At 43.2% G+C, this 16165-nt stretch overlaps 1 protein-coding gene across 1 annotated transcript in view; it reads right to left on the reverse strand.

Annotated features, from left to right (window-relative positions):
• Window positions 1-657: 657 nt before the first annotated feature.
• The window catches only part of MXD1 (MAX dimerization protein 1), a 24126-nt gene continuing 8618 nt past the window's right edge, over window positions 658-16165 (reverse strand). The window contains exons 5-7 of the mRNA XM_015571474.1: window positions 7293-7407; window positions 5383-5542; window positions 658-5158 (exon numbers count right to left, since the gene is read on the reverse strand). Coding sequence (XP_015426960.1) covers window positions 4971-5158; window positions 5383-5542; window positions 7293-7407 — 463 coding nt within the window. The 3' untranslated portion in view covers window positions 658-4970. The remainder of the gene's footprint in view (window positions 5159-5382; window positions 5543-7292; window positions 7408-16165) is intronic.

A 16165-nucleotide genomic window follows, 5' to 3' on the forward strand; every position in this document is an offset into this window, starting at 1 on the left:
AAAGGAGTTAATACACTAAAATGAACCGAAGGGGTTAATACGTGAAAGAACCTGCTCCGCTGGGTTCCCTCCTCCTCTCAGTGGTGGTGTCAGACACCAGGTCTTTCACAATATGGTGTCCTCCCTGCACGCATCCCATCGCCCACCACACGCCCTCGGCCTCCAGGCCGCCCCTGAACACCTGCCTCTTCTTCCTCATCATGTCGCCTTTCCTGTGAGTGCCCACTCTTTCTCGGGGGCCCGACTCGGGGGCCACCACCCGATTTCTCACAGCACGTCCCTCCCCAACTTTATCCACAACTGACTACCCTGGTGTTATCTTCCCCGTCAGACCACGGGCTGCTGGGAAGACAGGAAGTCTTGCCTGTTGCATGCTGCCTGTACTGGAGGTGTCACCATGACGAGGGAGCCAAGAGGAGTGCAAGAGCAGGGGACACGGGTAAGTGGAGCAGCCGGTGCTGCTACTAATTCTGATGAACAAACAGGCTCAGCTGAAGCCACACAACTGAAACTCTCAGCACAGGATCCAAGGGCTGAAAACTTCTGGCCAATGGATTTGTCCATGAAATGAAAAGAAAAAAGAAATCTTATTAACTCAGTTTTGTAAGTAAAAAGCATGAGAGGTTAAATTGGGGTACAAAACATCAGGACCCAGATTTCTTTAATAATGAAATAATTTATTATTTGTTAATGGTTGAACAATACAGACGTTTACATATACACAGCAAAGGTTCTCTAAAACATGTAGTCCTTCTAAAAATGCATGTGCTAACTGTAATAAAAAGCACCATTCTCTATGTCTTGACACAGGATTTACATTGGCGGCGTATTTACATAAAGAAACATCTGGAAACAGAATTGCATACTGTCATCTCCCTGTTTAGTGTGTGTTTACCATGAGGAAAATGGCCCCCAACACTTGATGGTTAACAGCAACATTCCCAGAGCACCAAGTCTAGGGACAAGGGGGAAGGCAAGTTTGGTAAAATCAAGAATGCCCCCTCCTCCCCCCAGCCCTCTAGAGAGAATAAGAAATCAAAATAAAAGATCTGGATCAACGTTAGAATTGGGTGCCTTACTAATTCTCATTTTATGATTTTTGCGAGAAGACAAAGATACTCGATTTCTTCAGCCATTCAATAGCTGAGTAGCAGTGCCAGGCAATTATTTCTTCTTTCAGAAGAATGTAAGAAAATCGCCCATGTAATATTAATGAAAAATCATGATAAATCACATTGCAGCCCTCCCACAACCCCCAGGTATCTTCAAAAACAAAGAGATCTGATCAAGTAGAATGAGAAATACCAACTCATCTAACAGGGCCTTTGGGTCATCTTCTCCCAGAAGAATTTTTAAAATCATGAGTAGCCAGCTACCTAAACATACTGTATCCAAGAGTTAGACAGAAAAAATAATAGATTGCCATGCAGGAAATGCCTTGCAGCCTTTGGCTTCCTGGTGCCAGGGCAGGTAAAGGGGAAGACAAAAAAACAACAACACTTGGGCAAACAAGGACAGAGATTTGGGGAAATAGATTATAAAGCACAATGAAAGCGATATTCTTGCCAATACGTTATGGTATAGAAATCTAAATGATAATGTGTATGTATATTCTTTGCAAAAATAAGTTTTCTCTTTAAATGATGGGGAGAGGCAAGAAGAAAAAAACCCCCACAAAAATCCATTAGCAAGCCCCCAAATATTGCTAGTCATTTTGAACATCAGAATCCTACGTAGTTTACACTTTTTTTTTTCTCCCCACACCCTAGGATTTGCTCTTGGCCACGTGAGGGATGAAGAAGAGAGGCCCATTGGGAACCCAGGTACGGTTCCTTTGTTTCTTTTTTAAAAAAGTAGAGGTTAAAGGAAAATGGCCACCTTAAAAAAAAAAAACACTCACGTGGCCAACTGCAGGGTCAGGACCTGCTGAGACCTAAGTATTCAATTTTGAATAGAAACCGAAATTATTCTAGTCTTGGGTTGACAGAAGAATCGAGGTCCTGAACCAGTCACTAGAGGAAGGTGCCAGCAGTCGCTGTCAGCACCCTGAAGGCTTCGCATCCCTGCTTAGCAACAGAAAGCACACAAAGTGCCCGGGTGCTCTGCCGCCGTCCTGAGCCAGAAGGCACGGGCAGTGTGTTTCCCGGATGCTAACGGAAGCACACACATCTACCTCCTCACAGCGTAAAACGAAACTGGACGACACACTCTTATTTCCCATTTGCATTGCAATGGTTTCCATAAGAATGTAGTTGAGATTTCCTTTGTTTTTTAAAATCAATTTTCACATAAAAATATGCATGTGCCTATAGTTATACACATATCTGTTTACGTACAGTTGTCAAAATCTTAAAGGCCGGGGTTTATCTCTTTGCTCATCCCCTCCCCCCAACAACCCTAATAGAAAGGTTTTTCATTTTGCTTAAAAAAACTCAAAACAACCAAGACGACTGTATAGTTCTTAACAGTCAAGCTGGTGGATCAGTGAATGAGAGGACAGATTGGCAAACTGTGCTGCCCATCAGCCGTGTGGGGAAGGGGATTAGCTGCCGTGGGCTGAGTTTGCTGGTCCTGAAGGTTACAGTTTTGGTCAGAGAGAGGCCCATCTAGCTTGCCGATTCCGTCTACCTCGAGTTTAGAAAGTAACATCTAACCCTGGTGTCAGTTAATCTAGCAAGTTCCACATTTCTATGCAGTCAGATTGAAAAGGACCAGACAAACAGTGCAAAGGTCAAATAATTACTGTTTTATATCGGGACAGTACATTTCATATTTCAACCAAGAGACAAAAAATGCAGTTTAACTCAAAGGCACAACAATTAAAACACAGAAAATAATGGCATCTCTGAGATGCCTTATTTCTAAATTAACAAATACACAAATTTTGTTCCCTCCCCAATGCAAGCCCACAAGCTTCTCCCAAAGTCTTGAGTTTCTGATGCCATCCAGCATCGTGGACTTGTGAGGCGCTTGAACATAGCTATTAAACAAAATGCTTGTGAGGTCTAGCGAATGGCATTCAAAAGGGACCTCAAAGTGCAGACATATCTTTTCAAACACGTTACAGGCTGAGCTGGCTCTTTGAACACTATCACTGCTTAAACTCAGGAAGCAGGCTTTAAAAATGCAGAAGGCATACAAATTGTATTTCAGTGCAAATCTTCAGCTGGTAATTGGAAAAGATTCCAACAATAAAAAAATCCTTTGTGTCACCTGCCCCGCCCCCACCCAAAGCTGAAATGAAGGAAAAACCAGAACAAAATAAACACAGGAGAGTTATACATGACTTTGGGATCATTTAGCAATCCACTGCTTCCAATTAAAAAATTTTTTAATCATTAATTGAGAAAACACAAAAGTAATCTTGCTTTGTTTACATTGCTCTCATGTCTAGAATGAGCTGCTGTGCAGAGTGTGTTTGAACGTGTGGTGTGTGGAGGTGGAGTGGTGAGGCTGTGGCATGCCAGAGACCGCAGGCCAGCGCGGCAGAGCTGGCCCCGCGCTGGTTCAGCTGTTGAGCCCTTAGGTTGCAGTGCGTCTGTGGATTTTAGGAATGTTCTCATCACGTTGTGACATACACTCTGTTTCAGCGTCACAGATTTTACAAATGGTTTAAATTCAATGGAAAAGATTTGCCAGAGGCCGAAAATATCAAGACCTCAAAAATATGAATGCAAAAATATTAAGGGGAATGAACCAATTTGTAGATACCTACATACAAAGTTTCTAGAACATCTATAAAAGCACAAAGTCATAAGAATTTATTTTCCATTACATTAGTTTATATAAAATGAATAAATAGTCTTTATAGATTTAATGTGTCTTATGTACATATACATGTGCTCTGTTTTAGCTTAAATAAAATGCTACAAAGTGGAGGACCACGTAAGGGAGAAATCATAACCAAGAAGAAAAAATCAGCCTTTTAAACTATCAACCCAAAAGCCTTCATGAAGAAGTTCCGGGTGAGTCCAAAAATAGCGAGGGATTCTAGTAACACGTACCAGCCCCTCCTGTTCCCCTGCAACACAGAGCAGAAACGCGGACTTTCCTTTCACTGGTGGTAGGCACTAGCTCAGCTAGTGTCAAAGCTCAGTTATTGCTGAAAGTTAAATAGGAAAATAGATTAGAATTGGACCAAATGTCACTTATTCTGGGGGAAAAGAGGCATAATCACTTTGTGTTAAGTGGGAAATGGAGATCTAATTTATCTCTGAGGTAGGAAAAAAAAATGTTCCAGAGACAAGTAGCATAACAAACTTGGAGAAGAATGCGCATTGGGGATAGCAGTACACAGCGCAGCCCCAAAAACATCACAAAAATAGACGGTGCTATTTTGTTTGTGAGAACGAACAATATTGGAACTTTGATGAGCTGTGCAACCCCAAAGCCATACTCTCCAGGTGTCCACTTCAGACAGACAGACGCCCATCCGCACGGGGTTCTGGGACTGAGCACGGGGTGCGGGTGTCCCCTGGAGGTATTCCTGCCTCCTCCCTGGGGAGAGGTCTGTGGGTAAGTGCTCTTAAATGCCACTGTCAAAGCCGACTTTGGAGTTCTGAGGTCAGGCTCTCAACTTTGAAGCTTGTTTCCTTCAATTCCTAAGCACAAGACACAGTCAGACATTTCTGCTAGGCAGGTAACACAGTAAGCCAGAAAACGTTAAACAAGGTCTGGTAGGCTACGTGGGACAGAGTAAGTAAGAGGGGGAAACTGCTGAGATGTGAAAATTGCTTATTCGGTCTAAGAATTCTTGGGTGCTTCAAATCGATTGGAATGTACAGTCTCTCAGACGAATTTTTGTGGAAAGAGAAGCTAGTGGATGAAATCCTAAGCACTCCTTGCAAACGTTTACAGAGCTGATGTGGTGAAGGTGGTACACGGAAGTCGACGTGCAAGGGAACCGTGGGCAGGTCCGGTACACTACCTACTCAGCCGACAGGAGACCGCGGGCAGCGCGGCGACCTCTCTTAGAGCCCCAGGCAGGCCTTGCGAGTGTCCTGGAGCTTCATCCTCTTGATGCCGGCGCTGGAGTAGCCCTCGTCACTGCCGAGGCTCTGCATGCTGCCCCGCTCGTCAGAATCACTCACGCTGCTGCTGCTCCAGTCCAACTCGCCCGTGAGAGAGTCTGTGCTTTCAACATCCACATCGATTTCTTCTGCGGGAGGACAAGAGAGACAGTGGTCAAGGCACCCTTCAGAGAACTCAGGCTGAAAACCCAGGCGACTCCAGGCCAAGCCCTCTGGCCCCTGGGGCCTAACTGCTAAAAGGAGAGAGGGACTCGTCACTGAGGTCCGCTCAACTTCCCTACATCACAAGCAGGTTCTTATTCCCGGGCTGGGGGGGTGGGGAGGGGGTGAGGACGCAGGGATCGGGGCTCACCCCTGTCGGAGTCAGAGCGCTCGGAGGAGACCGTGGAGCCGATGCTGTCCATTCGTATCCTCTCGATGCCCAGCTTCTCCAGCTGCCTCTTCAGGTGCCGCTGCTCTCGCTGAAGCTGGTCTATTTGGTGAATGGCTTTTCTGTCACAATCTTCAAGTTTCTGCAAGTCAAAGGGGTAGTTAGAGTCCACAGGCAGATTTCACAGCTGGCAATGACCCTGCATCTTCCTCTCTAGCATTGGCTTCTGAAAAAATTGGCAGATTTCCTTCGGTGTGTGAGTATCTTCGCAGAGACAGGAAGTTGACTGGCTTGGGGACTCCTGTTTTCGCCTGACACCTTCGGCACGGACAGTGCTGTCACGAGGACTCTAGGGGGGAGCTCTGAGACTAGCCTCCTGGTGCCCCTCACTTTTGATACGGAAAAGACTGCAGGCAGGAGCCCCCACCCTGATCTCCCGTGCCTGCAGCAACACCCTGAACACCTAATCTCCGAACTAGAGCAGTGCATGTGGTGGGAGCGTAGGAAACAGACTTCTATTTAATGTGTGTTTATTCAAGTGCATGGCCCAATTACATAAGCACTTTTTGCATCATGCCAAATCTCAATTAACTTCTGTTTGTTAGCAGGAAATAATAGTCCCTTTTGAAGTCCTGATTCCAAATTGTCCAACATAAGAGCTTTGAAAATACATTTCTGTGGACCACTTGTTTTTACAAATCTGTCCTCTAGCTTCTCATATTCTTCAGATAATTGAGAAGATTGTTTAATTGATTGTTTTGCTCTAAACAGAGATTCTCCCCTCCCCCAAGAAATGTCACGAATGTAGGCTACTAACCATAATTAAAATGACATTTTCCAATCCTATATAATAAAAGGGTAATATGCAAACTGTCCCCTAGACCGGTAGTTTGACTGGAGTTCAACAGGGGGCGGGGCCAGCCAGACCCCACCCGTGCATGAATTCATGCACCGGGCCTCTAGTCATGACTAGAAAAACATGCTGCAAGAGCCTGAACAGAACTCACTCCCCCTTTGCTATCCCAGCTCCGTACTAAGGCTACCTCTGTGCCAGCCCTCTTGGAAGTCCTGGGGATACAAGGTGACCACAGAGACCTGGTCCCCTCCCTGGGGAGTCTATATTCTAAGGATGGAGACAACCAAATAGTCACACAAACCACTGCTGGGATGCCAACTGTGACAAGTGCTAAGAGAGAGTCACCCAGTAATAGGACCACCTGTCACAGAAGAAAGTAACTAGGTCAGGGAAGGTTTCCCTGAGCCAGTGGTATCTGTGCTGAGATATGAAGAATGACAAGAAGTTAAGTAGGTAAAGAGGGGAAAGCTTCCAAACCGAGGGAACAGCATGTAGAAAGGCCCTGTGGTCTGAGAACATGACAAGTGCTGGGGCAGAGAGGGTGACGCTGCACACAGGTGAGGGGCAGGCCTGGTGGCAGAGTATGTCCTGAACCACAGAAGAATTCTAAACAGGGTGACAGAACTTGAGCTCAGGATGGATTGTTCTTGGGACGCACAGAGATCAGCTCAGAGGAAGGCACTGTAGGATTTATTACAATAGATGATGGGGTGAAAAGGGAAGGAGACAGGCTGTGAAATATTTAGGTCTTGGAGACAACTTAGATATATGGCTAAGAAGCAAGAGCTAACAAGGATTGCCCTGAGTTTCTGGCTTATATAATCTGATGGGCAGTTGGATGGACCAGTGAACTTCTGGTGCTTAAGGGTGCGAAACACTCAGATGGGTCTGGACGTGTGGCGTCTGGGGTGCCTGTGATTCATCCAAAAGGCGGGAAGGAAGAACTCAGAGGTCCTGCAGATATACACTTGCTATCCTCGTAACAAACCCTTACTGCTCAGGCAAAGATAAACAGACATCTCAAGGACACACTTACCTTTATGTGCAATTTGGCTGTTGTTAATAAACTCAATGTAGTGTGTCGATTTGATTCAGGCCCAAGCGGCACTAGCCCCTTCAACTTCTCCAGGCACAAGCGAAGTTGGGCCCGTCTATAAAAACAAGATCACAGTCGCATTTCAGAATTTCATGCCAGGCCAAAAGGTGCGCCTCAAGAACAAGTTCTGAAAGAGTATGAAGTTGCCCAGGCCCAGTGATGTCCAAGACCACCAATGACCTCTTGCCCAATATATATCTCTGGTGAAAACCAAGGAGAAGCAAAATCCAGGGTTTTCTACAGTTAAATCTATTTAAAATACCTGTGTTGGAATAGGGACTAATATCTATTGTTCACCAGGCATATTTATCAGGTTATCTCCAGGTTTCTGAATAGAGAATATCCAAATTCAGAAAATAATGACATGCCAGGTGAGAATCCTTTTAAACCATACTTATCTTTACCCATTCAGGACCACTAAGTCACTATAATTACATCATTGCTGTAGACAGTATTTATACATGTGAATGACTTATTATTCGTTAAGTTTTATCTGAAATAGCAGAGACAGAAACAACCCCAATGATCATCAATAGGGAGTAAATAAATTAGGGTACATCCATGTAGTAGAGTACTATGCAGCTATGAAAAGAGAATATGTTCTATGTGCTATCAGGAAAGAACTCTCAGGTATATTAAGTGAAGAAAAGCAAACTGCATATAACATGCTATCTTTGGTAAAAATGGAGGAAATATTTGTGTCTTGTATGGACATAAAATCTAGAATAATACATAAACTAGTAACAGTAGTTGGGCAGAGAGAAGTCAGGGGACCGTCAGACTGGGATGAAGAAAGGGGGATAATTTTCACTGAATAATGTGTTATACTTTTTAGTTTTTCAACCATGTAAGCTACTGCTATTCAAAAGTTAAATATATTTTTTAAAAATAATGAAAAAGTACCACTGGTAATGCTACATGAACAAGCATGCTGAACAGCTGGAGAGAACCACATGGATCTCTCGGAGAGTGGCAGAATGGAGCCATGGGACAGAGCGGAAGGAGAGAGGCTGGATGAGGCAGAAGCCACAGCAACACACAGAAGAGAGGGCCTTTCGTCAAAGACTGACCAGAAGCACAAAAGTTCCTGAATTTTTGGAAATTAATACTTCATTGAAATCTTGGTTTGGGTTTTATTCTAGAACAGGGGTGAGGAACGCCTGGCTCGCGAAATCATTGGGTCTGGCCCTGCCAAGGCATTAGGGGTGAGTTAATTAAATGTTTGACCAAATACAGCAGGCTAATTTTTAATGACGTTATAAATGGCCCTGGGCAGGAAAAAAGTTCCCCACCCCTGTTCTAGAACATGGCAGACTCTATGAACATGGCCGAGATTCAGAGTTTTTGTTTCAGCTGCCACCTCCTAAAGCCTTCGCAGGCCTTCCAGCCCATGGAGATTCCGTTTTCTGAGTACTTAGCTGTTCATGCTGTGCACCGGGAGTTGACTGTGCTGATGTGGTGTTTGGCATTGTGACTGAACCATTCATTGCAAGCTCCTCAGAAAGTGGGGACTGCAGCTTCATCACTGCTGTGTTGCCACAGTGCCTCCCCCTCCCACAGGCTTAATAAATGTTTGCCGATCGGATGATGCCATCTAGTCAACTAGACTTCAAGCCCCTCGAGGAAAGTCCACTTCTCCCTCCTCTGCACCTTCAGCAGTGCTCAGGGTCCTGGGGTGTTAGACACAGGCCATTCCCGGCACACAATGACCTGAGCAGAGCTCCTAGGAGCCTGGGAGCCTCCTTGCAGCTGAACTGGAAGAAAACCTTAAAGCTTAGTTTGTCCTTTTCCTCCCTCTTAAAAACTTTACTAATGGAAGCTGGGAATGCAGACCAAAAGGAGAAAACCGTCAGAAAGCTCCACGATAGGCAAGTATGCAAGGAAGTCCGTTCACACCCTTCGTATCAAGACTTCTGGTGACACCCCAAGGCAGATCTGACCAGGGGTGCGCCTGACAGCCGTTTGAGCCCCTGCCTCATCTGCTTCTGAGCCTCCTTCCTCGTCTGGATCTTAAAGGAGCTGTTCTACATTCTCCAAGGGCCCTCCAAGCCTTAAAGCTCGAGGAGAACAGACTCATTCCTGAGCCAGGAAGACGGAATGGGACAAATGCCTAACTATATTATAAGACTTCCACTTGCTCTGAAAACCTGTCCATTCGTTATGGTCACAAGCAAAGACTCACATTAGAGGTCTGTTCCTCCTGCATGGGGGCGGGGGGCAGAACCTGTGTAAAATGTACTGTTCACCGTGGACAATAATAGTCTTCAAAAGAGCAGTGAAAATCGATCGTTACTAGAAACACCATAAGAAGATATACTCAGTCACATACTTACACATAGTTATCCAACTTATTTCTTACTACGAAGTTTATAGACTAATTGTTGAGTTAGGAAAAAAAAGCTCAGAAATTAAAAAGAGTTGGACATTTTTCAGTTGGCGTGTTATTTGCAAAGACTGCATGATTCAGAACAGTCACATTAGTCTTTATGATGCAGGTTTATCTACAGATGAGTATGTAAATTTTTTAGGAAGTTTGTCTACTGATAAAAATATAATAGTAAAGTCATCCTTCCAGGCACCGTCATTCTAGTTACACAGGGAGTCTAGCCCAGAGTGTTCTCACTACCCAAATGTGGGTTTCCAAAGAACTCTCCCAGTTGTGAAACTAGAAATAAGCAATTTGACTAATTTGAGCTGAAGGTAATGCATGTTCCCTCGGTGTGTTCTGGTCTCGTTCTATGAAAACAGGACCGAAGTGCTTTCTGGCACGTTCCTAGCGCCTCACTGCTCCAGCCTGAGGGCCGCCCTGCCCACCTGCCACCTGCCTGCAGACACGCCCCTGGTTGGTGCCTGGCAGGCTCAGTTCCATCACAGAGCAGTGATATTCAATTCCTGAACCAGATAACAAAATTATACAGACATCTCTGTAACAACTCCCCGAGGATCCTCAACCCTGAGCCACAGACAGACACACAGACACACCCTCCACCCTGGGACCTGGACTCCTGCGGCCAGCCCTGAGCACCACGGAGCTCCCAGATCCAAAGCAAGCAGAACAAGCCCTTGTCTCAGCTCTCCCCTCAGTCCTGATAGCCTCCTGCCCAGGGAACTGGTTTTGCAGGAGGGGCCTGGGGACCACTTTTGAACCAGGTCCAACTCCCCTTTGGGGAACTGGCAGGGTTTTGCCACCTATCCTCAACAGGAAGCCACTAGACACCTTGCCGTGACCCCTCCGTGCGTCTCCTCCCATCACATCTTCAGTCTCGCCTTCTGCTGCCAAGAGCTGCCCCCCCACTCCCCACCCCCAGCAGAAGAGGGTTTTGCGAAATCCTGGCTCCCTTCGGCCCCAGGCTGCCACTTCTTTTTGCCATGATCCAACTGCTCTGTACCAAGGTCATGAACTTTGACAACTTCACCTGCTGACTCTTCAGAAATGTTGCTTTAATTATTCTGAATGGGCTGATACACCTTTGGTCTATAGTAGCATAAAGAAACCAATCTTTGATCTGAGCTATTATCAGTAACACTTGGAATAAAGTGTGGCCTATAACTAAATTAGATATAAACTATAGTTTCTTGTCCGTAAGTTTAGGACATCTCAGATTTTATTTACTTTTGTTTTTAATTATTTTACAATCTGAATCTGTCAATCTCTATACAACCAAATATTAGTATAGTGATGAAGAGTCAGGTTTTGGGACCCTGACTCTGCCCCTTCCTCCCTGTGTGACCTTGAGCAAGTTTCTTTACTCCATGGAGCCCTCATTTCCTCAGCAGAAGGGTGGCAATGCCCACCTGAGGGCCTTGTGGTATTAACTGAGACAAGGCAGGGAAGCCCCTGGGCCAGGTCTGACATGGAGTGCTCCATTTCCGGGAGCAGTTATTCTTTCCATCCTCGCTTCCTCTGTAGAAGAGTAATTGCTGGGAGCAAACCCATAATCATAGCTCTATAATATTTCTTTAAAATCAGTAGGGAACTCCGTGTCTCACTAGGTAGATAGAGGCTAGCTGATAAAATCCAATCACTAAACTCGCCCTTAAAGAAAATAGATCTCTTCTGCCATTAAAAGATAGACAGTCTTATCCATTTTCTATGGAAACACAGATCTTGCTTATGCTAAAAGCACTGTTGTTTTACATTATAAAATTAGCACAGAGTTTATAAAGCTATAGCATGCGAAAGGAGAAGATTCCTTCAGGCCACCTACATCACGTAGAGGCAGGGGACGTCCGAAATGCCTGGCCTCTACTACGATGGCCAAAGGGAAGGAAAGACAGGGGCAAAGTGCTGATCTTGGAACTTCCAGCACATCTCTACATGTGTTTCCAAATCCAGAGGCCCTAAAACACCTAGCACAATAGCAAGAAGAAAGGATGGCATGTTCCAGAACAAACTTAAAACAGTCTGGGAAGGATCTCTGGGAAGAAAATGACCAAACGTTGCTGAGAGACATAAGAAAATTTGAATAAATGGAAAAAAACAGCAAATTCCCAGATATGAATCCTCAGAGTAAAAATGTCAATCTTACCAAGTTTATCTATATATTTAACATAATTCCAAGAAAAAAATCCCAACAGTATTCTTTATAATACTGGGAAATTAGTTTTAACTTCATCTAGAAGAATAAATGTGTGAGAGAAAGACTGCCAAAATTTTTTAAGAAGAAGAATGAGGAGGAAATGTGATATTGAATTGTATTATAAAGCTTCAATAATTAAAAACAGTATATACTAATACAGGAAGACACAGACAAATCAAGTGAACAGAATAAAAAATTCCCAGGAACAGACCCAAGAATAGATATGAATTTAGCATTTAGTGGGAATAGCATTGCAAATCCTTGGGGGAGGGGGGAAGGGATTAGTCAGAAAATGGGAGGGAAGTGGGGAGACTAACATCAATATAAATTCCAAATATATTAAAGATTTAAATATAAAATGCATCTGGATGCCATGCAGTTCTGTTGTTAGTTTTCCTTAACTATTGTCAGCCATGAGTCTGAGAAAATAAGCAAGAGAAGGAAGCCACTAATGACGAGGCGCGGGCCACCCTGAGCTCTGGCACTGGCACAGGCACCAGGCTGACCAGCGTGCTCTTAGACGAGCCTCAACGCTGCTCTTCTTATTTCTGCCTCCACACTCTAGCTTCCTTGATTCTACCCATGTGTCTCTCAGGCCAGCAGGTTTGGTAAGCTAGGGAACAGGTGCAACAAAAGGAGTAAGAATCTAGGTAGATGGTGCAATCTGCAGAGAGTGCTTATGTATTTGCTGTGTCAACCCTAAAGCTCTTCCTCACATGGACAGAGAGACGGGGAATGGTCTCAGGTCCGTTCGAAGTGCATGTCGTGCTTCTCTGTTGTGAGGGAGGCATTGTTAGCAGAGATTAGTCTTTTTTATTGAAGGTGTGACTGAGCTCTCTCCCTCAGATTTTCACAGTAAAGTGAAAATGATACAAAAAAGAATTATAAGGTCAAGGCAGGGCAAACAACATGGAAGCCAGTGAGTGAAGAGGGTAGATAAGTAGGTTTATAGGTGGGAATCTTGAAACACACACTGAGCTCTTTCATGCATTTACTCCACTAGTATTTCTCGAAGGGCAGTAGTCTATGCACTGCTGCCTTCCTAGGGGCAGGGGGTGTAATGTTGAGTAAGACCAAGTCCCTGCTTTGGAGGCACTTAAAATCTAGTTGGAGTGGTCAGACATGTCAACAAATTATTGCAAGATTACTTATCTGAGGGACCTTCAGACCATGACCAATACCAGCTCTCACGAAAATTCCAGAATGGACCCATTTTGCTCTCTACCAAACATATTTCTTCATTTTCCTCAGTCATACTTGTTTGACTTAATTTCTCCATAAAGGTTGTTAAGGTTTTATAGCTTATCATAAGCTTTATTTTTTCCAAATAGATCATATTCCTTTATTCACATGCTACAGACCTCCTATGTATCCAACCTGTTCTGTTTCTTTCGTTACCAAATAATGGAAGAGACCAAGTCTTCTAATTTATATTAAATAGAAATAACAATGTGTCTGCAGATATTGACCTAAAGAGTAGAATCTGCTATCTTCTGTAATTCATATCCCTTCTCTTTGAAGAAAGCCTTACTTAACAAACATGATACACTGAGTACTAGTTTTCATTAAAGTTGGGCCTAAGATTATTAACCAAAGAAGAAGAAAAAGAGTTATGTAAACAATGGTCTATTTAACGCCAAGGTTTCACCATTTTATCTCCTACCTTTGTGTGGACACAGAGTTAGCCAATTAAATAGCCTTATAAATCTTAAAGGATAATTGGGACGGAATAAAAATAACTTCAGACATAGGTATATAGTAAGAAAAAGAGGTTATTTAGTATAAAGTAAGAAGAAACAAATCTCAAGGGGTCAAAAATTACTCCCTGAAAGTGATGATAGGGCCCAACCTTCTCGAGAGTTTGGTTTTAGAACAAAACCTTACTGGGTTAAACAAAAAACCCTGGTGAAGGCTACATACAAGTCATGCTTTGAGGAAAAAAAAAAAAGGACTTTCTTCCTTTTTCTAAAAGGATCCCTTTATAAAAAATTGCCAAACACTTCATTATTACCACCTTAATTAAAGCTTTGGAAGGTCTTGGGAGATTTTTCAGAATTGGGATAGTAATCTTTGTAAAAATTTACAAAGGTAGTTATATATGCTAGCTGTACAGGAACATGGCACTCAGTGAACAGTGAATGTATAAATAGCAATTCATGGTGGCTACATTTAAGTTATAAAATCACTTCTCTAATAAAAGTATGAAATACATAAGTATGCCTCATTAATATTTCCTTTCTAGAGCCCAATTAAAAAATATATATATATGCGATAACTAGTACTTGCTTGCTCTATCTCACACTTTGACTATTAATGCCTATGACAAAAAGTCAGGGAAGCCCCAGTGTTCAGGGTAGAGGATTGGAAACTGAGTGAATAACCAGCATATATCTCTTCTCCAGGTTCTTCCAAGGGCAGATCCCACCTACCCCAGAGGAAAGATGGATTCTAGTGGTACAAATCGGAGTGCTCCTCCACACCATCAAATACTGCACACTGATCCCTATATTCTTCCTGTGTAATAACCAGGTCGCGCCCTTAGCCTCATGTGGCAACAAAGCAATGTGGATGTGTTACAACATCCTACAGTGAGATCTGAATGTACTTGAGGGAGTTCAGGAGCAGTAAGAGTGGTGCAATACATACCACAACTCAGACCCCATGCAAAGTCAGTCCTCTATCCCTTTGATTGAAGGAGCTTAGCTATTTGAAAAGCCAAAATGCGAAAGTAACCACTACAGGGACCTGCAATGAATTAGAATATCCTGCTAGAAAGGACCTGGCTGAAATGGTTTCATATGCCAGACCAGATGCCACTGAAATACTGTTTGACAAAACGAAAATAACAGCTTACATCAGGCTGCTGAGTCCTCCCCACGGAGCACACACAACAATCTTCGTCATGGGGTTCAGAAGACTCTGGCAGAGGTAATCTCTCTAGACCGGCTGCCTAATTCCAGCAAGGCCTGCACATGCACCATTCCAGAAACACCAGTGTCTGCTACTAACGGAGATGCTAGAGCCTTCTTTTAGGGGGAAAAAAAAGAGTCCATTCTAGCACCTGACTCCTGACACTGGCTGCAGCTTCTATGCATTCACTCTGTCTCCATTTGCTAAGGGCTTATTGAAAGGTATTCAAACCAGAAGAATTCCCAGTGAAGAGAAGGAAACAGCAGAATTACCATCAGTAAAGAGAATAACAAAAGATTAAAATATTTTCTTTTTCCAATAAAAATCAATGAGAAATTACAATGGGAAACTAATAGCAATAAAAAAATATGTAAACCAGGAATATCTTTTACAAAAAAAAGTGCAAGATCTACATGGAAACATCTAATATATAAATAAGAATTTTTTAAGGTTAATTTATATTGGAATTATTTAATTTTTATTTTGAAAATCCCAAAAGAATTTATGGGATGAGGAATTGATGGACTGATTATAAAATCACCAGGAAAAACAAACTGATGAAAATAGCTAAGAACATGGTCAAATAAAAAAAGAAGGGGAGGAGAATAGAGATTTGCTTTACCAGATCCTGAAGTGCATGATAAAACCTCAGTGATTAAAACAATGTACAATAGCCCTAGCCAGTCGACTCGGCCTGCTGACTGAAGGGTCCTGGGTTTGATTCCGGCCAAGGGCACATGCCCAGGTTAGGGGCTCGATCCCCAGTAGGGGGCGTGCAGGAGGCAGCCAATCAATGATTCTCTCTCATCATTGATGTTTCTATCTCTCTCTCCCCTCTCCCTTCCTCTCTGAAGTCAATAAAAATATACTTTTAAAAAATAAAGAACAATGTACACTGGCACGGGAAGACTCAGCCATAACCTGGTTGGTGGGCAATCCAGCAGTCAACATCAAAACCCATATCAACTTGTATACCATTAATTCCACAATTATAACCTTACCCTAAGGAAATAATTATGATGTTGGACAGAGATTTACCTACAAGGTAAATTAAGGAAGCATTGCTTACATTAGCAAAATACTGGGAAGAACCTAAAATAGGTGACTGGTTATATGAATTATGGCGCATTCATATGATGCAATACTGGGCATTCTCTAAAAGTAATGTTAGGAAAGGAGATTTAACAATATTCAACAAAATTAACAACATTAACAAAATGTTCCTAACGTAACTTAAAAATAAGATTCAAACTATTTACTATATGATCTGATGTTAATTTTTAAAAGTATGCACAGAAGTCTAGATAAATATATACCTTAGCA

Source organism: Myotis davidii, unplaced genomic scaffold (assembly GCF_000327345.1).
Source record: "Myotis davidii unplaced genomic scaffold, ASM32734v1 scaffold247, whole genome shotgun sequence".
NCBI lineage: Eukaryota > Metazoa > Chordata > Mammalia > Chiroptera > Vespertilionidae > Myotis > Myotis davidii.